The sequence below is a fragment of the Petromyzon marinus genome, chromosome 1 (genome assembly GCF_048934315.1).
Source record: "Petromyzon marinus isolate PM22_M1 ecotype Great Lakes invasive population chromosome 1, UKy_Petmar_22M1.pri1.0, whole genome shotgun sequence".
NCBI lineage: Eukaryota > Metazoa > Chordata > Hyperoartia > Petromyzontiformes > Petromyzontidae > Petromyzon > Petromyzon marinus.
In genome coordinates, this window is record NC_133667.1 from 25,856,408 (window position 1) to 25,881,008 (window position 24,601).

General features: G+C 46.5%; 2 protein-coding genes across 7 annotated transcripts in view; one reads left to right on the plus strand and one right to left on the minus strand.

Moving 5' to 3' along the window:
* Positions 1-6,708, minus strand: part of LOC116943747 (TLC domain-containing protein 4-B-like) — a 24,064-nt gene extending 17,356 nt beyond the window's left edge. The window contains exons 1-2 of one of the 4 annotated variants that reach the window (XM_076066139.1): positions 6,549-6,705; positions 5,883-6,147 (exon numbers count right to left, since the gene is read on the minus strand). In XM_076066139.1, the coding sequence (XP_075922254.1) occupies positions 5,883-5,915 (33 nt within the window). In that variant the 5' untranslated portion in view covers positions 5,916-6,147; positions 6,549-6,705. Of the gene's footprint in view, positions 1-5,882; positions 6,148-6,258; positions 6,388-6,548 lie in introns of all 4 variants that reach the window. The other 3 variants (XM_076066142.1, XM_076066144.1, XM_032956925.2) reach the window with 3 other exon arrangements.
* LOC116943799 (uncharacterized) lies at positions 6,688-23,701 on the plus strand. 3 transcript variants are annotated; one of them, XM_076066145.1, is made up of 5 exons: positions 14,659-15,661; positions 16,175-16,247; positions 18,648-18,761; positions 21,244-21,432; positions 21,977-23,701. In XM_076066145.1, exons 1-5 carry the CDS (start codon positions 15,647-15,649, stop codon positions 22,267-22,269), a joined length of 684 nt encoding a protein of 227 aa, XP_075922260.1. In that variant the 5' UTR covers positions 14,659-15,646; the 3' UTR covers positions 22,270-23,701. The 3 variants fall into 3 exon arrangements, 2 of the variants coding, with proteins under 2 accessions (XP_032812900.2, XP_075922260.1); XM_032957009.2 differs by lacking the exons at positions 14,659-15,661; positions 16,175-16,247 and adding an exon at positions 6,688-6,777; XR_012941422.1 differs by lacking the exon at positions 16,175-16,247.
* The last annotated feature ends 900 nt before the right edge of the window (positions 23,702-24,601 follow it).

Consider the following 24,601-nt stretch of genomic DNA (forward strand, 5'->3'; position numbering starts at 1 on the left):
ACATCATACACTCACTCACGCTGCTGCTGACTCGCTCACACATCATACACTCGCTCACACATCATACACTGACTCACTCATCATACGCTAACACATCGTGCGCTGACTCACACATCATAGACTCACTCACGCTGCTGCTAACTCACTCACACATCATACACTTGGAGTGTAGCGCTGCCAGCTATGGCTGCAGGTTTTTGTCATACGTGTTATGTATATCGTTTATTGTTAAATTTAAAATCACAGTTCCTATGATTACTGTTGTTACATTGTTTTTTATAGCTTTATTTTGGTGATTCGAAAACATATGGTCAATCTAAATTGTCTTATGGTTGTTGTTGTTGGCTTGCACCACATTGATTTTTGCACACAGCGTTTTAATACGTTTGTTTTTTTGTGTGGAATATTTGCTGGTTTATTCCAGGATGTTTCTGTTATGCGTTGTCGCTTTAAGATGTTCTGTGTTCAAATTTTGTTTGTTGCGGTTGCACCCGACTTAAGAGCTGCATGGCTCACAGGGCTATACCTAATAAATTAAACTTGAATAATGGTAATTTCAGACCTGAGCCTGCACAGATGAGAACCTGATTCCGAGTCCTTGCGCTGGGCGTCTCTCTGTGCCAGGACACACGTGTGCCCATGGGTAAACACGTGCTGCTATACATAGGGTGTGCCTCTTTTGTAAGGAAATGACAAAGGTGGTATTAGTTTTTGAACTATGCTAATACAATGGCTGTATTGGCCGATTTAACTGGTGAATGTATTCAATTAACTCTTAAAGGTTTGTAGAGGAGTAATGGTTCAGTGTGAGCATATCTTTGCAGTTCAAGAAAAACAACCCTAAAAGCAATGTCTTTGGCAGCTATTCACCTAGGCTTCTGTCCCATGCGAGTAAAACAATTATTTTGGAGCTTCATTACATTACCCCGGTGACAACACCAAATCACTCTCATTCATCCCAATGTCAATGCATTGTTGTCACTAAAGTGATATTTTGGCACACAATATACTAGCTTTAAAAGTAATTTTCTACAAATATTCAAAGTTGTGGTGAGGACAGCCTGGGGACATGGTACACATAGGTGTATAGCTACTACAGAATAAATGTTTCTTGCTTTCTTTATTCCTTTAAGCCAGTTTTCTCAACCCACAAGGTTCAGGTTTTCTGTGATTACCAACAATTTAGGGTTAATTTGAAGACTTTATTTTCAAACAACTTTTGAAATCAAATTAAGTGGACAAACGAGGGTAGACTCGAGCACATACTGTCTTTACCATATTTGTTTTTGAACATTACATATGGTCTGCAATCAGTTCCTTACTGAGTGACCATCTCAAATAGCCCTCTGCTCTGATGCCACGAGGTGTACCATATTGGAGGCATGGTATAAATATTCCATGACGATGAACCATCGGGTGCATGCCATGCACAGTCACTTGATTTGCATATGCACATACAATTTTGGTAATCACGAAAAAGGCAGAGACCGCGGTTAGGTGACGAGGGCTGAAGTTGGGAGACTGCTCTCAGCCTGCTCTCAGCGTGCTCTAAGCTGGCTGGTTGCCTGAAATTCCCTTAAAAAATTCACATGCGCATAAAGAGAAAACCACGGATTTTACAGACGTCTCAAGTCTCACACGATCAGAGTGCATCTCACGCTCTCACGGTGGCTCTGCCAATTCTTCCGTAATTTGTGAGAATCTGCACTCAACCTGCGATCCCATCCTCCTCCACCCTTCGACCAACTCGCTCCTCCAGTCACTGATTAAGCTCACGCCACCAGCTTGGCTAATCTCACGTATCACCAATCCCAATCTATAAAACTTGCGAGTTCTGCTCATAACCAATCCATGTGTTGCCAGTGATGGGATCTCGATATCATCGCCGATTGTTAAGAGTCGATTTCTTTATATCACGGACAAACATCTTCTATCCGTGTGTTGTGTGCTTAGCGGTGACGGTCGGAACCACTTCTGGCACCAGTTGTGTGCTTAATGACGACGCGGAGGTAGGTCTTCATGTAAGAGCTTGCGCCGGTTTAATAACAAGGGTTGGTGATAACTATCACCAGAGGGAGGTGCCCTACACCGGGTCCTTCACGTGGACCCTTGGCTCTGTCTGTCCCGAGCTCGGCTATCTCTTGGGCTCTCTCTCGAGTCGGATCGGGGGTTCAGCCAACACCGACCGACCGAGGAGAGCAGCACCTTCCACAACTACCGCCTGCTTCTCGCTCCTGAGCTCTACCCCTGACTGTTTCTTCAACCGCTCTCCATCCCGGGCTCCCACAACGACCCCGCTTTCGTCACGGGGCCCCCCTTAAGTACCCCGAGGTGACATGACGCCATCGCACCGCACAGCGCATATGACGTCACGTCCCCAAACTACTCCTCTACACGTGTGCCAGCCATTCACAAATCCAACTATTCACACACCGTTGCTCTCGGATTTTCAGATTATACCACGTGTTGTTTGGCATGTTGGCCGAATAACCCACAGTACAACCTGAAAACGCACCTCCGAGGGCTATACAGCACAATTGCAAAACCATACACAGTAGTGTATCCACGACATTTTACCACTGTAGTATGTGGTCACGAGTAATTACGCCAACGGATGGGATGTGTCCACCAACACGTCCACTGCGGGGACAGTGATGAAATCAGCTCATGTGCACATTTCAAGTTTAATTTGTTTAAACAAGTGAGCAAGACTTCAAGAGACCAGTAGAGCATTTGCAGGAGTGACCTTAGCTGACTTTTACGCATGTTCTAGGTTGATTATTCCCCAGGTTTTTTTTTAAACCGTGAACGGCATAAAAACTTAAAAGCAGTATCCAGTGTGCCGATATATATAACAGGTTTACTTTTTGAACTGAGAAATGCAGGCAGCTAACCTTGTGTAATGGTTAGCGCACTGGACTCGCCGGTTCAACTGCATCTCCTGGCGTGGCAGTGGAAACAATGGGGCAGAGTTTCTTAAATCTCACCTCCCACCCCCCCTGCTTCTGTCCACCCAACAGTACAAATGCATACGCAACTAACCAACATGCCTGGTTAGTGTGACAGAGGAGACCAAACACCCTCAAGATCTCCCTCTGGTGGAAGCCCTTCCTGCAGTAGCAGGCCTGCACCTTGACCTTTTATTTACCAAGACACTATTTACACTTGGGGCTGCCACAGTTCTAGGTGCTTGAACTATCGGCACGTGCTTTCATTTAAAACATTCCAGTGGAATCGTTATCGGTTCGTGACTAGCGATTATGAAAATAGTTACCAGTTCACCGGTTATAGACATTTTTGGGAGGCCTTCATCCCCGCAGTGGGCTCATCATGGCTATGATGAAGATGTGTGGATTTGGTGTTGTACATCTACAGCCCTTTTCAATCCACCGCTGAATGATGGACTCCCCACGGCATGCGAGCCATGCATGTCATTTTTTTTACATTTTCACCACACTGGGCAGTGCGGGCTGGTGAAGGAAAGGGTAGCTAGCATACACGTGGCAGCATAGAATGACAGTGCAACAATGGATTTTGCTGCCCTGACCTCGCTTAATCTTGCTTAAATTCCAACATCTGACGAGACTGGGGTGCATTCCGAGTGATCGGAGTGTCGGTGCGGGTCGTCTCTGCACTGTTCGCAAAAGGACCTCTTGATATTTATGATGAGATCAGGTTTGCCTGTAATTGGGTTTGTACGAGGTAAAGGTGCAGCCCTGCAATTTTACACCACTACACTCCGTGACAAGACCTCCGCTGGAGCTAGCTCTGGAGAGTTACTCTGACATGTTGGAAGAGGTAGGAATTACCGTCACTTGACCCCACGACACACAATCTGCCTGCCGGGTCGACTGTGGTGCACCAATTTATATTGCTGGGTGCACAAGAGCCAGGAGGATTCCAATAAATCTGCCCATTGTCTCGAGTTCCGTGACAGGCGAGCAAACCGGTGACCTCTGGAGTATTCCGTGATGAATTAGGAGGCAATGTTCTGTTTTAGTCTCTATAAAAAAATAAAGTATACCGTCGCAGATGTCCTGACGGATTTAATTCTCCAAATGTGAGCGGTTAAGATAATGCAATCACGAACACTGAGAAATCTACAAGTGCCTCACCCCGAGACTCACTGATAATGACGACGATGATGGTGCGTCATTTGGTCTTGCACACCCTTTTGTTATTAAACTGCTGAAGGCCACTCCCGAGACTGTGGGGGATGATTTGTCCATACTTCACCGCACTGGTCAGGGTTGGCTGGTGAAGGTGCGTAGACATGGAGGTATAAACGTGAGCACAAATGATCTTTCCTCCCTGCCTTCTGACACGCAGAAGGTAGTGCCCCGTAGCAGTCTAAAACACTTGTTTATGCACAAGAGGTGAGCAATGCACTGCGTCCCCTTCATACAACACCCAATACAAGCAAAGACTGGACCGGGTTCGACATTCAGTGTCTCACCAGGAGTCAGACGTTATAGGCAAGGGACCCCACTCTTTCATACACAGGGTCCTGCTTCGACGCAATATTATCTTAGGGGCCGTCCATAAATGATGTCACGCACCTGGGGGGGGGGGTCAGACATTTGTGACGATGTGTGACGATGGGGGGGGGGGGGGTTAGAAATGTGACGTCACATAAAAATGCGCAACTTTAAATAAATATAGACAACACGTTCTACTTAATCAAATAGGCTTTTTTATGTTTTTTCCGACATCAGAGTGCAGTGCCACATTAAATACGCACTACAGTGACAATAGTTTAAAGCGATTTGAAGCATGTTTTATATATTTTTGGGGGGGGGCTGAGCTTTGTGACGTCATATTTGAGGGGGGGGTCTGACTTTTTGTGACGTCCTGTGACGAGAGGGGGGGGGTCAAAAATCGTCCAAAATCGCGTGACGTCATTTATGGACGGGCCCCTAATACGCAAACACAAAACAATGACGAGCGTCATTGTGGAGACTTTCAGTGAAACAACATACATAAGCAAGCAGGCGACATTACACAACACCCCCTTGCTAGGCGGCACGGTTCATGTTAACCTACAGTACCCGTCTTCCCCACGTTCACAATAACAAACTGAAACTTTGTACGCGACACAGCGGCCGTGTTACGTTCCGTGCACGATCCCGAACCACAACGCCGCCGCCGCGGTGGCCAGCTCACGTAGCAGCGGCATGGGTCAGAGGCAACGTGGTTTGCGGTGTACAACGACGAATCGCGTTGTTTGACCACCAAAAGCCTCGGCGTGTCGATTGGCAAGACGTGAGACCGACAGACCGGGGGATCACCGAATGGCCGGCTCGTGGTGCCCCCCACCACCCACCCCCCACCAAGCGTGTAGAGGCTCCCCGGGACTGCGTCGTGGGTGCCCCCCCACCCCCCAACTCATTTAGCGACCCTCAAAAAGTCCCCCAAGACTCGAGCGACATGTAGCGACGTCCTTGAGTCAAAACCCGTCCCGTTCTAGGGGTCGGATTTCTTTTTTTTAGTTCAAACGACGAGTTTGCAAGTTTTAAGAAGTGAAAGTCTGACGTTCCCCCCCCCCCGAGCCAGCCAGCCCCCTGGCTCGAACGAGAACGCCGAGCTTGTTTATTTTACTATGGGGGGGGGGGGGGGCTTCGGCCAGGGGTTGAGACTCCACGCTTCCCCCGTGTGTGTGGAAGTCGACGGGACAGGGCCCCCCCCCCCAGCAGCAGCTCCATCCGACACCACGACGCCGACCATTCGCTTCTGTGACAAATGGTGACCGCTCACTGCCCCCCTAGAGAGCTAACGACGACGACGATATAGACGATATAGTCGTCGTCGTCACAAGCGATGGTTATCAATGGCGTTGCTCGCACACTTGTTTCAACAAAACGTAATTATTAAATCCAACGTACGGTGTATATCGCCGTCATCGTCATGAACGTCATGGTGTTCTTGACCGAATTCTACGGCGCACACGCGGCGCCTACTACCGGGGAGACACCTCGCGCGGTTAGATAACGCTGCTGCTGCTGCACCACCACCATCATCATCATTACGTAAGGGGCCCAAAGGAAGCAAGAGGATGAAGAATGAAACACAGAAGACGAAGAAGAAGACGACGCCGCCTGTTGCCGGTGCCAGAACCACCGTCTCAAAGTTTACTGCGGCTTGGCCGGCCTAACAAACCACACGGACACACACAACACACGGACACACAAAACACACGGACACACGCAACACACAGACACACAACAACCACCATTCACAACTAATTGGCGGTGACGTCACCACGACGCTTGTGCCAGGCCATGTGCACCTTGAGGCCACGTGAAGTGTCGAACGCCCGCTGGCAGGAGGTCACGGGGCAGACCCAGCAGGTGCCACGGGTCGACTGACTGAGATGACTGAGATGACGGGCTGATGCACCACACAACACACGGACACACACACAACACACGGACACACACAACACACGGACACAGAGAGAGAGAGAGAGCCCGGGCCACTTGTTGCATTCACACCGCCCGTTTAGTTCCTTCTCTATCGCCCCTGTGTATGAAGTCTTGGCCACAACTCACCTCTCTCTCTCTTGTCCGTGCTGTGTCGGGCGGCGGCGGCGAACGACGACTCGGGTCTCACACCGTGGCCGGCTGCTGACTGACTACAGCAGCAGCAGCAGTCTCAGCAGTCAGCGTGATCGCCGTGTGGGTTTGGCCGATGCCTCATTGTAACCCCGACGATGAGAGGGGGGCGCAGCCCGAAAGGCGGCGGTGACGTCGGTGAAGCCGCCTCCACCGTCCATGTTGGGTAAGGGCGAAGAAGAGAGGGAGGACGCCTCTGGAGTGGAAGTTGTTGTTGCTCACAACGGTTGCTGTTGTTCACAACGGTTGTTGTTGTTCACAACGGTTGTTGTTGTTGCTCCCAACTGTTGTTGTTGTTGCTCCCAACTGTTGTTGTTGTTGCTCCCAACGGTTGTTGTTGCTCCCAACGGTTGTTGTTGTTCACAACGGTTGTTGTTGCTCATAACGGTTGTTGTTGTTGCTGCTCCCAACGGTTGTTGTTGTTGCTCCCAACGGTTGTTGTTGTTGTTGTTGCTCCCAACGTTGTTGCCGTCGCGATGTGGGGTGGTGGGAGACACCCTGACTACAACCACCCCGTTCGCGCGTTTTTCGTGGTACATTAAACGGCAGCTCGTGCCGAAAATGTTACAAGGTCAACTCGGCCGACGTGCAACATCCTCCTTCATTCGTGGGAATTTTAAGACAAGACACAGCCGTGCGATTGTGGCCATGCCAACCCAAAATTGTTGACAATGTAGTGAACCCATAGACACATAGAGACCCTGAGAGATAAGTTAACGAAAAGCCACATAAGTGCGACTGTAGCCTTGCAAACCCAAACTGTGGACCATATAGTGAACCCATAGAAACACATACATTGATTAAAGACAAGCCACAGTAGTGGGATGGCTGGTCATGCCAACCAAAAGTATGGACCATGTAGTAAACCCATATTGACTCTGAGAGATAAGTGAAATAAAAGCCACAGGTCGTTTGTGGCCATGCAAATCCAAACTATGTACCATATTGATTTGAAGCATTCGTGAATGCAGGAATCCATACTCTTTGGTTCTTTCGGTAAAGTCACGTAGGTAGAAAAATAATATATCACGACGTTTCCATCGCAACACGGTTATTTTGTTATCATGGACATGTTTGTTTTGTTGTAGTACGGAGTTAGACTTATGGCCTTAATCTAAGTTTTCTTGTGGTTGTTGTTGTTTGACTTGCATCCCACTGGGATTTTTTACACACAGCGTTGGTGTACGGTGCTTTTTTCAGGAATATTTTGCTGTTTTTTTCATGGATTTTCTGTTTGCACAGTCACATAGTCACTTTAAGATGTTTTTTCGTGTTTGTGTTGTTTGTTTGTTGTGGTTGCATCCGATTCAAGAGCCAAATGGCTCACAGGGCTATACCAAAATAAATAAACTGAAAAAAACTAAACTGCTTGTGTTGCGATCGAAACGTCGTGATCTGTTGTTATTGTTTCTACCTACGTGACTTTACCGAAAGAACCAAAGAGTATGTACCATATATTGAATCATAGATACACATAGAGATACATAAAGACAAGGCACGGTCGTGCGATTGTCGTTATGCAACCAAAACTTTGGACCATATAGTAAACCCCTGTAGTCTGGGCCCCTTCAATGGAGGAATACCAAAACTACCCTGAAGCCCTCTCGTCGTGGCTAGGAGACCTCGACATTTGGCATTTAGCTCCTGAACACATTCTTGCCAAACACAAATAGATTCACCGTAATTGATTTTCAATTGCCACGTTGTTAAATATATTATAACAAAATTTGAAATGACGGGACGTGAAAAATAATCTGACGCATTCACGAAAAAAATAGAACTTTTTTGGTAATTTAGCGTTAATAAAGTAAGTTTATTACATCCGCAGGAACGGTAGAAATTGCAGTGAAGGGGAGGCCTTCGCCCAGCAGTGGATTGACCATAGCTGATGATGATGCTTTAATCGCTATCATGAAACTAAGATAAAAAGTTGACGTCTGCTTTGCTCAAAGGAGTGTTGTATAGCAACGCTTATCGCTCGTGGCAGCCCCTGCTCAGTGCTGGAAATTCCACATTCATATTGCCGAGCAAAGTCAATTCGTCGAGTGGTCATTTAAATTTCTGAAGTATAGTACTATTTTAAAGTATGCACACCCAGAAGGAATTCAGTGTGGCTGACAAGATATGTAAAAATGCTTCATTTTTTTAATGGAGCAACAGATATGTTAAAAAGGTGGCCAACTTGGTATGGGTCTCCTAATACCTTCTTGCAAGAGCTTACCGAATGCTTCGTGATTAAACTATTGTTTGGGGATACTGTGTTGGCAGTGGTGCACAAGCCAAAATATAAAATATATAAACATTCGCAGACGACGTTTCAGTTTAATAGCCCTCAATTCTTCATAGCTCGTGTGTTAACGTAGTGCCATTGACGAATTTGCTGATTTTTCTACGAAATTATATATTTATACGTTTATAATTTAACCCAGTGTCAATCCAACTGCTTGATGAAGGCCATCCAAGCCATGCATGTCTGTGGTGGTGATTGTATTTTCTCAATACACACAAGCCTGCAGTGGTGAAGAGCGGTGTCCTTTCATAAACAAATCATTTGATGTTGCTAAGTTGGCATCGGTGCCCAAGCACAATTAACAAAAACTTCAACAACACTGCCTTAATGATGAAAAAAATTAGTCGTTACCCTTTCTGGCAATAATAGTGGTGTTAAGATGTTCAAACACCAAAAATACACCTATTGGAAGGCATTACGTCTACGTAACTCACACATGCTTTGTGGAAAAGCATGCAAACAATTATGCTCCGATAATATATGCATTATCTTTAAATAGTCCATTCTTTTTTTCATGATTTTGATCCTGGAAAAAAGGTCCCATAGGTAACACTGTCTTAAAATATATAATAGGCGACGTGTCGGGCAATTATGCTTCTTCGCTCAAACACTTCGCTCAAACACACATAATATTCGTGAGAATATTATTTTATTTTATCAATTTATTATTTTCTCATTCTACGTGACTTTACCGAAAGAACCAAAGAAGACATACAGTATATTGTTTTCATGCGATAAGGCGATGTTGCTGACGAATGGGGCTTTTGCGTTAGCACGGTAGTGGGCATAGGTGGTTCATCTGCCAGTCATATCAATCAACACACGGCACCTGGGCCTGTCCCGTGACCTTCCTGCCAGCAGCGAGCCTTCTCGACACTTGACGTGGTAGCCTCGAAGTGCACGTGGCCTGGCACACAAGCAGCGTTGGTGATGTCACCGCCACTGAGTGGCGAGTGACGGCTGTTGTTGCTGCTGCTGCGGGGAGCGTTGAGTGTCGCAGTTAGCGCTACGCTGCGCTACGAACCCGGCGATTCCCGCTCACGGCCAGAAACCACCGGTGACCATTATCTGAACCGGTCCTGGTCCTCCCCGAGATCGACTCAGCCTCAAATGAGTACCTGGTACGGTGTGCAACACATAAACACTAGGGTAAGACAAAGGCGGCCGGGCGTGGTGTTGCCCCCCCCCCCCCCCAACCTCGTGTGCCACAGTGCCGGCCTTCATAGGTGATTGCTACTCGCTTACAGCACGTGCCTCCCCACCAGACTGTTTACGGCTTAATGTTTGTTGTTGTTGCCGCTGCTGCTGCTGCTGCCTCGTCGATCACCAACCCCTTAGCAAGGTGGCCGCAGGTGACGTGGGCGCCGTGACGCGTGGGGTGGAGGAGGGCCAATCGCGGCGCTCTCGCGAGCGTGACGTCACCGATCATACGAGCACGCGCCGCGGGTTAACAGCGGGGAGGGCCGCGTATGGGTTAATGAGGGGCGGGGCTTGGTGGTGGTTGGGGGCGTGGCTTGACGGTGGGGACCGGGGCTTCAGTTTTCAGTTGCATTTAATTGGTATAGCCCTGTGAGACATTCGGCTCTTGAATCGGGTGCAACAGCAACAAACAAAAAACATGAAAACATCTTAAAGTGACTATGTGACTGTGCAAACAGAAAATCCAGGAAAAAACAGCAAAATATTCCTGAAAAAGCACCGTACACCAACGCTGTGTGCAAAAATCCCAGTGGGATGCAAGTGAAACAACAACAACCACCACAAGACAACTTAGATTAAAGCCATCAGTCTAACTCCGTACTACAACAAACATACATGGCCAAACCAAAACACTTTTCGACATCACCATTGGTGGGGAGGGGCCGGGGGGATGGTGGGGAGGGGCCGGGGGGATGGTGGGGAGGGGCCGGGCGGATGGTGGGGAGGGGTCGGGGGGATGGTGGGGAGGGGCCGGGGGGATGGTGGGGAGGGGCCGGGGGGATAGTGGGGAGGGGCCGGGGGGGGGCTGGAGGGGGGTGTAGTGGGGAGGGGCCGAGGGGAGTGGGGAGGGGCCGGGGGGGGGCTGGAGGGGGGTGTAGTGGGGAGGGGCCGGGGGGGGATGGGCCGGGGGGAGGGGCTGGAGGGGGGTGTAGTGGGGAGGGGCCGGGGGGGGAGGGGCCGGGGGGAGTGGGGAGGGGCTGGAGGGGGGTGTAGTGGGGAGGGGCCGGGGGGAGTGGGGGGGGGCCGGGGGGTGGCCGGTGGGGCGGGGCCGGTGGGGCGGGGGGCGTCGCCAAAGCGAAGTTATGAATTGCAGTGTAACAAGTAGGAGTTGGTGTGCCTGGGACGTTAATGTTGAGGGATGTGGGAAAAAAAAAACTTTCACACAAAGAGGGACAGACAGAACGAGACGCTTTCCCGAGGGTAAAGACGTGAGACAGACGTAAAGCGATAGACACAGAGACACGCAGAGATACAGAAAGTTGTATAGCGAGTAACAGACACGGCCTCTGAGACAGATCCGACGAGGAGATACGGAGAGACAGAGACAAACAGACAACGAGAATGACAGCCACGGATCTAAAGCAACGCAGAGAAGTACAGTACATATATAAACACATATTGTACAAAGGGACAAGGAGGGACACACAGACATGTTGATGGGGAAGGATCCCGCGAGCCACGGACAGAGGAGACCCGTGGAAGGACACGGAGCGACAACAGCGAGACGGAGACTCTGGGTCACGAGAGAGAGAGAAAGTGACACCGAGAAACACAACATGAGACGCAAAGACAGACAGACACGGGAATACAAAGTCGGATTTCGTCTTTGCCCCCAGTCGTTGTACTTGATGCAAACCGCTAAGCAGGCTGCTTCTGCCCTTAAGTTGTTGAGTTTTAATCTTGATTTGAAGCTTTCGTGGCTGCAGGAATCCATACTCTTTGGTTATTTCGGTAAAGTCACGTAGTTTGAAATCAAATAAAAGAAAGTTTTGGCCCGACATGTAATTATCAAGGTACGTACTCCATTCTTCACGCAGAAAACAGCTAAAATCATGATGAAATTTGCCCAAACGTATGCGAATTTCAAGGCCCTCCTAGAAAGGTGTGCTGAGATTCCACGATACTTTTATGGGATAAACGTAAATATGATCTACTGGAACTTGACTGCCGCTTTGGGACCAACTTGGTTTGTGGTGGATGAATTCACGATAGGTCTGTGAACTTTACATTTTCTAACTTGCAAAAAGACAACCATGGTACAGTTACGTACGAAACTTGCTCCAGCCGATTGTCTTTAAAGTAAATGCATTATTTGGTGCTGATGCATTGGCGGTGCTGTAAAAGAAACAAAAAAACATCAATGACACTGACCTTAAAAAAAATGTGCTATGAAGAATTGCCAGGGCACATACAACTTGTACGTGCTATGAAGAATGGGCATTGCTCGAAGCGTTTCCTATTACATAACGTCGCTTTAAAGATCACACAGTGTTATTGACGAATGTGTTGAGTTTTTTATGTAAAGAATGTTACTAAAGTAGAAATTATATATCTTTTTTAATGTGTTTTCAGATTAAAATTACTTACATTTTAGAAGTTGTCACTGTTTACGTACTACATTTTATCATTTGAATCATTTAACTAATAGTAATTGAACACGTATTTTTACGTGAAATTCCATTAGCAAAAAAATCATTTATATTTTGATATTTTAATCCTCTAATAGTATTGAAAGTAATGTTACGTATCAACAAAATTACATAACGGGAAAGGATTTTTTGGCAAGAAAAGGACTGAAGTGATGCCGTGGAAATTATAGTTTCCTGTGGAAGCACTTTGTCTGATCAATCATTAAATCGGGGGTGACATGGCCAAGCATTAACGCGATTGGCTGTTTGTTGCAGAGGTTCACGGCTCGATTTCAGCGGCCGCCCTGCTGATTACTGCGGGTGTATTCTATTTACTGAATTATTTAATTTTACCAGGTAAGGCCCACTGAGCGAGATAGATATTTTTAAAAAGTGACCTGGCCACAAATGATGAAGTGGCTTATCACGTGGAAATTTATAGCGGCCAAATACTCTTAACATGCCCGGAGAAAAATCCACGCGACCATGGGGAGAGCATTCAATATTCACCAACACAATATGCGTGGTCTGCTTCAGTGAAAGTTATATATCCCGTGACATCATTCGCAAGAGTAGGCGCCTCCTGTCAAAACTTAGCAAGGCCTCCTGAATAAAACTCATGAGAAAATCATAATTATTTTGTTTAAAAGAAAATAATCTGAAACAAATTTGTCCGTAATAAAAATACGAAAATCAGCTAGTTCTTTTGTGTTTTTGGGTTTAATATGTTTTTCGATGATAGCTCAATATCTCTGTTAACCTTTGCCAAGCAGTGGAATGTTAATGGTTGAGAGGAAAAAATGGCTAAGTAATGGCGTCCCATTGATGTAAATGAATAGAGTGTAACTAATATTTTAAACAAATAAGTGCTCGCAATGTGTACAGGGCTACAATGTTGTTGCCATGGCGATTACGTAAATTCTGAATTCATGATATAGGAAATGGCTGTGGCAAAAACGTTTAGATTAGGCGACCACACCCCGTAACTTATCTTGCTCCGTAACTTTTCCGTGAATGATAATTTCGTACCTACACCTTGCCCGTGAATGTTACACATTTACTGGAATAAACTCATAGCCCTAGCTATGAGCAGACTTGCCCTTCGTCATCTTCATGTCATTTGTTAGTTGTGCAATATTCCTTAAGGACAGTCTGTATTGTCTGCGATATTGATGTTTTTTGTGTTTGCTGCGGTGCTCATGCACCACGGGTCTGCGTTGTAAAATAGTCGTTAAACTGCCTAAACGGAACCATCCGTGCTCACAAATCAAACAAACTCAAACTCTTTACAGTATACTTAACTACGTGCTCCTATAGTAATACTATGCTGTAATTACATTTTACGGTATTTTACGGTATTATACAAGTCAAGTCACAATCACCCCCCCCCATTCACCAACCCACATTGATCAGCAAGTACTATATGGTTAAACCAAAAAGCCACCATGACTAACGCCGTGTGGGGAGGCCTTCAAGCCGCTGGCTAGATTATTATAACGCCTTATCATCTGCCAGACCCAGTGCCGAATTATCCTATCAGCAAAAGCAGCTACAGATGTAGCTACGGGACCCGCACTTTCAAGGGCCCCGCGCTAAATGCTTTCCAGCTATCAATTCCGTTTCAGTGATTCTGCACTTGTTCTATTACTATAGTACTATACTGCCTTCAACTTTTATTGACTGGGTGTTTAAGGTTAGCGATTTGTTGTATTATCTGGCTGTATATCAAATGAAAAAATATACAATTTCTTTATTATGCAAGTTAAAATTTTGTTATAATATTTGTTTTATTTTAGGGCCTCTTCACAACATATGCTACAGGCCCCGCACTATCTTAATCCGGCACTGGCCACACCCAAACGTAATAACACCTGCCTGGGGTATTGTGTTTTTTTAACTCTCCAATCATTCCCCTCTCCACAATGAATGTGAAGATTATAGAGGTGGGAGGAATTTATCTGTGGAGTATGTTCATGGCAGAGGTCTTAACTTTGAACCTTACCCGTGTATCAATAGTTCAATTTTAATGTGCAATGTAATTGAGGGACTGTTGTATTGGTGTGGTCTGGGACTGTTGTTTTGCTGCCTTGCCCAAGCTTACATTTGGTGTTGCCAAATCGGCAGGAAGTGATGTAGTTGTGCAATATGTCCTTCTATACTTTATTTATATTTATTTATAGCAACTATTTAGCTCTTTCTCGTCTTTTGTATCCATAGCACATCGAACTCCGCGAGTCTGAACAAAGATTCTGAATCTAAATCAGTCGAGTGAAAGTACCTGTTAATTGGCTCCTATAATGCTGTGAAAGATGTCCTAGCCTATCACTCCACGTGACCCTTCGTGACATCTCAGTCACGATCTTGCTGTCTTCTCTTTGTGTGTGAAATGCAGATGCCTAATATTAGAACTCGCTGCCTTGAAACATTCAGGCTGGCCTACCTACAATCCATCCGGGATTGTGTGAGAAGCCCAAACATCCTTGAAAACTCTGGACACCTTCCCATCAGTGAGGTCCTCCAGTCGGCGAGGATTTATTGGCTGGGTTTTTGTAGCCCATATGCCACATGGAAAAGCAGCTTCTGTTGAGTGCAGGAGAATCTGACGTTAAGTCGACTCACCGATGACTGGTATCAGTGGTATCCAGTTGACATCTGTGAAGGAGTAGTTAATGAAAGACGCTACTGGGCAGTTGGAAGCAAGCCGTCCTCCATAAATAGCAACGTGACGTGGAGGAGGGTAACACGCCTGAGAGAATGTCCACCACAGGTTGAGCAAATAGACTGGAGCAAGTATCGCCCACCAATGGAGATGTATTAAGTGCCATGAGCCGGGTTGGGCTGGGTGCATCACTCCTACAAAACAAACAACTCAGTAGTTCCCACCGCCGGAAGAAACACTCATGTCAAACGAGCCAGGGTTATGAAACAATAACGTCAAATCAACCAAAATCAGATACCTAGAAAATCAGCAATGCTGCTTGACTCAAGACTCTACATACCAGACAACCAGGATTTTTCTAAATCTTGGCTGCAACCACTCGAACCGCTTAGGTATCAACCTCCCGCAATCTTCAAAACGTGCCCACAAGAGCCACATTGACACCTTCTGTATCTCAACACTACGCCCTCAGCCAGTGATGGGGCTGATTCATGTAAGTATCCTTTGGCCTCATCCTCTGAAGGACCTGGTCCCTTCCAACTACCAAACAATTGATGAATGTGTTGAGTTTTGTACGAAACAACAAGGCCCATGAGTCTGGGGATGAGTGTTTGTGTTAAGGCGGTGAAATCATCATCTTCCTACACTGATATCGCAATGACTATCGACGATGAGAATGACGATGGTAGCCACTGCTGCTGTGCCGAATGGCAATGATTGCTGTGGTGATGTTGCTACGGAGTTATCTCGCAAAACGATCTCGCAAAACACACACAAATAATAAACCTACACGGCATAATCAGCTAATCTCTGAGCGCACATTGCTCTTGTGGCCGAATTGGTGATTAACAGGAGCGCATTTCAATGCACTCCCACCGCAGCCAGGTTTTCCTTCCTATATATAGACAGTGAGGCTCCGCACTCCATTCTCCACTCGCTCCATCTCCTCTTTGGTGGGCCGACACTCCCCACGTCTCTTCCGTACTCCTCATAATCGTCTCTCCAGGTCGCCGTGATGGAGGTCACTCCTCGCCTGCTCATTCTCCTCACCTGCCTGTTCGCCCTCTTGCTCACCCCAGGTGAGTGGTCAATTGAGGACTTCGTCAATCCGCTGCAGGATAACGGCCTCCCTGACCAATTAGAGTCTTGGGGGTTTATTTGACCGCGCTTCACCGAGCTGGGTGATTGGTGAAGGCGGGGAGCGTAGACATTTGAGCAGAGACCGGTACAACAATATTTGTTGGACTGCCCTCTTAAGAAAATGACGCAACGTGGCAACCTATAACACCTGCTATGCAACGTTAGGACATTTTGGGAGTATAGTAAGCGCAATGTGGAATTTCCAACACTTGCCCAATGCTCCTTTAAGTGTCACCCAAGATCACTCGTGGTGTCGCGCTGTTAAAGAATGCGTTACCTCTTACGTAATAAGCTGATGGCGGGGCTTGTTAATACCCTGTACAAAATCTAGTACAGGATTGGGAGGAGCGGTGGTGTTCTGCTTAGCACACTGGCCTATGAACATCACACGCCGAGTTTTATTCCACAGACCAAATCCGGCCACATTTATCAGTCAGCTGAGCTCGATCCAATTTGTGCAGTTATATTGTGCAAAAGGTTCAACACGATTCCACCATGTGTCGGTAGAAATCAATTCCTGCAACTCGAACACAGACGGCCGCTTGCAAAACCAAGACAGCTGGAATTGGCTTGTGCCGAAATCTGTCCAAGTTAAATAAGGACAAGTGGCAACGTTTGTGGTGAGTGATATCTGAACGATTTCTGGTTGTCCTTCAAAAACACTTCACGAAACGGCAATGACCAGCGTGGTGAAGTATGCTAAACCATCCGCCGAACGATGAACACAACGTAGGGATACCTTCATCCAGTAGTGACTTTATATATGGCTGTAAAAATATATACACATGTTCATGTTACTTCTGATAAAACGCGTGTAGATGGGGGGTCGAGAAAATAAGTACCACTTTGTGGAACTTTTACCAGTGGTCTCCACGATGAGAAGCCGACCGCGACTCCGCCCGTGTGTGCAGTCCACGCACGTGCACAGCCCTCGCGTCAATCCACTGCTGGATGACGAGAGCACGCCGTTGGGAGTACAAATACACGTGGAGTCTACATCCCGGGGGTGGTGCAACGATTTTTATTATCGATTAATAGGAAATATTCCGCTCTCGATGCAACCACATGGACGAATCAATGTGTATTATTACACGCTTTCATTTTAACTCGCTCTGTCTGTTGTCGTTGTCATTGTATCCTCAAATCTTGTAACTCAATTTTAACCCACTTCCCAATGTGGTATCGACTGCAAACTTGGTATACTTATGTCATACTGATGACAATACTATATTCTATCATTAAAAATACATATTTTTAAACGTTATTTTTTATATGTCATGTTTCGGTTTGGGTCTAACTGTCCACGGTAAAATGACGGCTGTAATTTGTCACGGTCCCCTTACGTTGTGGCAAGCTTCGGGGCCACTTCATGGACTCGTGGAGTTCTGCCATTACTAGTACATTTAATAAAAGCGTGTTTAAATTTATTTTTTTAATATTACGTATTGTATACGTCTGTTATGAATACACGTGACCCCTGCAGCCACTAGAGGTCAAAATACCCACCACAATCTCAGAATACGATTCCTGAATCGGTATTGCGACGATTACATGTTGAGGGTGGGGGGTGTTACACCCCAAATATATCAATTAGAATAGTGTAGGGCAGGGATCAACAACCTGCGTCTCCGGAGCCGCATGCGGCTAAGGACCACCTTCTCATGTTTACCACTTCCATTGCGGCGCTTGAAATAGAGAGGGTTTTTTTTGTTTACCGAATTCGAACAAAAATTGCCGACCCCTGGGGTTAGAGTGTACTGTAGCCGTCTGGCAGAGAGACTCGTCTCTGCCATGGCAATGTAGAATTCCTACCACTAATTCATACACAACACCACATCATCCTAACAATATAATCCCTCTGCTAGCTCCCAATGCCATCTCAAATCAATTTTAAGATCACACCATCTTCAAGATTCTCCACGGACTCACCCCTACCTACCTCTCCCTTCTCATCTCGCTTCATGCGCTCTTCGCTTCAGAAACCAAAAGGTTTTGCTTTTTATCGAATTCCCCAGGAGATCTCCACTCGATGGGTGGTCGCTGCCTCTCTTGTGCTGGCCTTACTGTCTGCAACTCTTGCCTCCTGGTCTTCTTCACTGCTCATTCTGTCTTTCTGTTCAAGCCCAGGCTTAAGACCTCCCTCTTGTTCTCTATGTCTGACTGCCTCCTAACTCAATGTCTTAATGACCGTTCCTACTGCACAAGAACCTCCCCTGTGTCTCGCGCCATACACGATGTTTACACAACGAGGGTCACTCCACTGCGGTGAAATGTCTTGAGATGTCGTTACAAGTAGACGCTGTGTAAAATGGCATCGCTTCTGTACTGTCTGTTCTCAGGCCATGCTTTGAAATGTCATGAGTGTAATGGCGTCGATCAATGCAAGAATTCGAAACCAATGGAGTGTCCAGCTGACAAGGCCATCCACTGCATCACGGATTTCAACGGAACCAGTGAGTAGCGTAGCGAGCTCGGGGTCCCTCTTCCTGGCTGACCTCCTCATGGGCCACAAAAAGTGTTGGCGCCAGCATGCCTAGCCACCCTTGTCTCACTGCCTTTGATAATGCCATGACTACCACCACCAACAACATCACCACTAGCTGCAGCATCATCATCACTACTGCTATTACCACCACACGATCACCAGATCATCACTGCCAACGAGATCAGCTTGGTGATAGTAATGTAATCAAGGCACTTGTGGCATTCTATGAGCAATTTTGGGCCAAATGAAGTTCGTTGATAGGAGGCAATCGGACAGACCCAGCTGTGGTAAGTGTCAAACACAGTGAGGGGTTGGTGAGGGGTTGCGGTGGTTTAGGCGGCTTGTGTGTGGTGCACTGCGCCATGGCTGAATCTGCCCAATCCCTGCACAGTGTCTTCTTCTTCTATCACGCGATAGTTGCATTGCTGAAAAACACCACGTTATGGAAAAATCGCGTTATAACAAATAATAAATAATATAGTGGGAAAAGCACAGTCCACGATAACATGAGAGATGCCGTGTGCAGGCCCAACAAAGACTGAGGCGCCAGAGTAGCATCTAGGAGCATCCAGCAGCATCCCGCCTTGTGTGAAGCTACGCCGATGCAGCCGTACGACCGCTTATTCCTAAATCTTGACTTAAAACTTTCGTGACTGTAGGAATTCATATTCTTTGGCTCTTTCGGTAAAGTCACGTAGATAGGTTCAAAGAAAATAACAAAAAAAACTACTGTCGTTTTTTGTTATTTGTAGTTTTTTGTTATTTTCTTTGAACTTATCGACACGACTTTACCAAAAGACCCAAAGAATACGCTTATTCCTACTCATGCGACGTAGTTCTTTTCACTCAATCGCGTTACATTTAATTCGCATGCGCATTATAAAAGTGTTCCCAAATACATTAATCAAGTTATATCCGATTAGCGTTGTGAAAACACGCCTGATAGGAGAACAGACTGACTTTGAAAGGCCGATGCACCACCTGCAGTCGTCACTGTTCCGCCTTGGTGTGCGTTTGCGACCCAGTGCTCTGCCTATTACTGTGAGCATCTCTACTCCATGTATCATTGTTGCAGAAGGACGGTTGTGTCAAACTGCCCGGTAGCAGCTGTTATGAATCTCCTCCAGAGATCGATCCACAGCCACTGACAAGTCGACTCAGGTTTTCACGTTCTTTCTGCTCCATAGTTATGCATCTCTTATTCAGCCCTTGGGTACACACATATGTGTGTCTGTATGTATGCGAGTGTGGGGAGTGATAGTTTAGCGGTCAGCTACACTACAAGTTTTAATTCTGCTCATGGCCAACACCAATGATGATTTTTTTAACTGGGCCTCCCGTAGGTCGACTCAGTCTCAAATGAGTACCTGGTGTGGTGTGTAAACATCACCATGATTGAGACAAAGGCGGCCAGGCGTGGTGCTCGCCACCCACCCCCTCATGTGCCGTGCCGGCCTTCATAGGTGCTCGCTAACAGCATTTGCCCCAAACGTCTGTTAAAGATATACGGGGGATCTTTGATGCTCATACACACATATATAGCCATACACAGTACAAGTGCGATCATGAAGGGAGACAAAGGTGGCTGGGCGTTTGGGTGGCGACCCACTCCGTCATGTACCGTTTTGGCCTTTGTAGCACTTGCTCCAAGAGTCTGTTAAGGCTATATGGGGGGGGGGGGGGGGGGTCTTTGACTTTGTTCCAGACCTGTAGATTCCCCAATAGACTAACTATTGTATGGGATGTGTGTGTGGGGGGGTGTTGCTATTAATATTATATTAATTAAGATTTTTGGCCACAGATTAAAAAATAAATCGTTTTTGGTCCAATATTTTTGTTATAATTTTGATTGTATTGTTTATCTTTTTTAATGTCATGTCTCCTTTGTACAGTTTTGTTCACACCGTCAGCATATCACTTTCTCCATACTGTGCGGACCACGGGTCACTTGAACGGAATTTAAGAGTAGTTTTGTGACATCCGCTTCCATGAGCTGTTGTCTAGCACCGGCGATTGCACTGCTCTGCGAGAACAGTTCCACGTCGGTCAATTGTATATTTGACATGATATCGGAAGCCAATTGCTATAAATTTAAGAGAAAACAACAAAAAAATCTGACCTGTTAACAAGTAGGCTTTTGCAACCAATATTATCCATAATATAGGTTTTTTTTGTGGGTTAGATCGCGTAAATATATAAATGTGTCGTTAAACCCGCCACCACCCAACACAAACCAATTCGTAAGGTTTGTCACGTAAACAGAACACGCCAATTCGCTACTAGTACTGCACACCCGTGCGTTGGGAGATTAAATCCACAACATTTACAATTTGAGTACGACGTTTCACCAGTAACTACAACTAGCATCATCAGTCGAGAGCCGAAAAATGATGAGTTCTGAACTGAATTGCTCCTCATAATTCAGGCTGTTTCCCCTCGCTGCTCTGCAGGTGTAGCAATCTCCAAAGGCTGTGAAACGTTCTGCCCCGAGGGAGTCTTCTGCTGCAGCAGAGAAGAATGCAACAAGCGCTCCACTTTGCTCGAGTGCTTCAATTGCACCGACCTCGCCTGCACTAAAATGACGACAAAATTGTGCAGCAAAGGTGGCCATTATTGCTATTCGAGCCAAGTCGACGGGGGTACGTTTTTGTTCCCTGACCGTTTCAGTCCGTATGTGTGCGTGTCAATGTTTGATAGGCACTGTATGGAAGGATAGAGTATGTAAAATATAAGAGTAGCTTTTACCCTTTCTGGCAATACAACAGGAGGCGTTAAGACGTCCAAACACCAAATATAAACCTTTTGCAAGGAATCAAGTTCGCATTAAGCACACACAGTACTTGCGGTGAACATGCAAACAAACTTGCTCTGACACTGAAAGGTGAGCAAAAGGTGAAAATGACATGCCAGAGATGGAGTTAAAAGCAGAGTTCTATGGTTTGATTGGACAATGTTATTAGGGCGAGGGTTAGATGTAGGACAAGTGTTTGGCGAATGGCATTACTGTTCGGGCCAGTGTTTGACTGACTAGTTGTTCCACTCACTAAAAAGCACCCCTTCTGTTCATTGCCTCATGTGGCTCTTTTTTTTACTGTATGTTCACGTTTGTCATCGGCATTGACATTGCAGGTCATTATCAATGTGACGAAGTACTGACACGGGTTCACCGCTTGCTCCCTTTAGATCGCGTGTCCAGAGGCTGCAGAAAAGAATGTCCAGAAGGTGTCAATGTCACCTGCTGCCAGAAGGACCGCTGCAACATCGAACCTGGCAATAAGACAAGCGGCAACGGCGCATCTGACAACCAAGCGAGCGGCAATAGTCAACCTAGCAAGAGTCCAACTACCAACAAAGCAAGCGGCAATGGCGCGCCTGGCAAAGGAGATGGCAACAGCGCACCTGGCATGTCGGCTTGCCTCCTGCAAGGCCTCGGGCTATTTTCCATGGCCACTATGATGCGCCTGCTTCAAGACTAAAATGGCGCCCCTAGCATGGCGGCCATGACAGTGATAGCAGACGCACGTGTAACGGAGCATTATTATTGTACAACACACACAGATCTTTTGTTTAGGCTTTTAGACTGTTAGGGCAGTTGCCTTTCTTGTGATAATACACAGGCATGTGTAGGATTTACATATAGGCTTTATATACTGTATATTCACGAGGTCTGTTTTCATTGTTTGTAAGCCTCAACTCGAAGACATGATAGGAGCTCAAATTGAGAACGTGTTTGGACATAATCTCCTCTTAGCCGACCGTGCTAATCACCAACCGCACCAATCAGCGTGGAGAGCCATCCTCGAATGCCTCGTTCATTGGCCCCATCTCGTTTGGATTGTTTTCCTTTTCTTTCTGCATAATGTATGTCGGTGGTTTCTTCGCCGCCATTAATGTGTCCATTAGCATATTATTTGCATTGTATTTTTATACACGTTAAGTACTATAATTGGTGATCACGCGCACTCTTACCTGACTGTTATACCCATCACAGTGCTCACCGTGTGACGGTGCACTGTGGGTCAAGTAAAATTCCCGCATTTTACGTCGTTATTATCTTTTAAAGTGAACATCTGACTCGTCAAGTTATAATCATGACACAATGTACAGCCGTTTTATCAGTCCACTGATGAACGAAGGCCCCCCTACTCGCAATGCTTTACCAACATGTCAGTGCGGTTTGTGAAACTACACGTACAGCATTAGATATATATTTTTTACACTGCTGTGTGAGATATGGAGCCATCCCTTTCACAGTATTGAATCCCCATCTTCTGCAGGGTATTAAATAGTGTAAAAGTGATGGCTTTAATACGTGTATATGGGTGACACATACCTGTCAACCCCTTATCAGTGCCTACCTTATTACCGACCAATTCAGACCTTATTGCTCACCCCGTGCCCTTATAAATCTCAACGTTCATCCTACAAAGTCCCATCACAAGGGATAAACACAAACAAATGCACAAAAAAATGTATTGCCGTATTGAAACGGCTGTACGGCGAATGGACCTGAAAACTAAATTTCCCTGTACAAGAATACGGGTAGACGTATGGGTTGACAGGTATGCTGACATGTAGAAGTTTTGTAATACTGTACTGTTTTCGATCCGTTTTGCCCTATTATTTTAGTGGGGTTTCTGTAAATTGATCGGACTGTTTAATTCTGCACGAGTGTCGCGTGCGCGCCCCCTGGCGGCCAGTGTTAAAAAGTTGTTTTATCGTAAAAGGTTTTTTTTTATATCGCTATTAAGTTTAAAGTTTTGCTGACTGGCTTCCTGGAGGGAGGGAACGACGAACGGTCACATCCAAATTGGCGTGCGCGTTGCGAGTATTTACATAACGTGAACAACATGCCTCTATGCTACGGAGTGCACTTGAAAAATAAAAGTATCTTACACATAAACGTTATAGCGGTGCCTATTCGCATATTCACATTGTGCGTACCGGTTGCGCTGTTTGGCCCACACGTAGCTTGTACCGTGTACCCTAACACCCAGACTACTGGGGGCGTCACCCGCTACTGGACACCCACAACACTGACCACGGATCGCCCTAAAACCCGAGGCGGGTCGGCGTCTATCGTCTCCCCGGGTGGCAAACGCCGTCACTTAGCGTCTCACAGGTCCCACCGAATTGTGAACTCCCGAAGCACGTCGCCCCGCACATTTCGTGAACGTCTCACGGTGGGGTCGGCTCTCCGTGGGTGACCCCCTGCTGAGTGGGTGGTCGGGGTCGTTTGTCGTGTTCATCGTTGTGAGCAAATGCGATGCGGGACTTCCAGACCCAGGGGTCGGCGGCGGCCTTTCAAAGAGGAAGGTATTTTTAATTTCTTTATTTATTTTGATTTTGCCTTTGACCAAAAAAATAGTTGGAGAGCCGCATCAAACGCAGTGTTTGTACACAGACACAACAGCGGGTATACAGCGGACGACACAATCTGAGTGAAATAAACAAAATAGGTGATGGAATAAACTGTCTATTTAGTCCCCCCCCTTAGTTATTCTTTAACAATACAGTTTAACCGTACATTTTGTTGTCCCCAAAACATTCCATCGTGACCCATTCCCTACCATATTTAAGCAATGATCTTTACGTTAAATTCTGTTTTAAGATTTCTGTTTTTTTTGTGCTGCCTTCAAGCGGCTGCCCGCAAGGGGGCAGCCGAAGAGCCGCAGGTTGCCGGCCACATTCGTGCTGACAAGTTGGCTGACGCAGTGCGGCTCGCGCAAGGCGTTTGGTACACGCGCTCGAGTGAGAGTTCTAAACAAGGCCGTTATTATAATATATAATATATATTGGGGGGGGACA

Coding starts and splice junctions, on each gene's coding strand:
- LOC116943799 (XM_076066145.1), top strand. Junction 18,762..21,243: donor CACGGATTTCAACGGAACCA/GTGAGTAGCGTA, acceptor GCTGCTCTGCAG/GTGTAGCAATCTCCAAAGGC. Junction 21,433..21,976: donor TTCGAGCCAAGTCGACGGGG/GTACGTTTTTGT, acceptor TGCTCCCTTTAG/ATCGCGTGTCCAGAGGCTGC.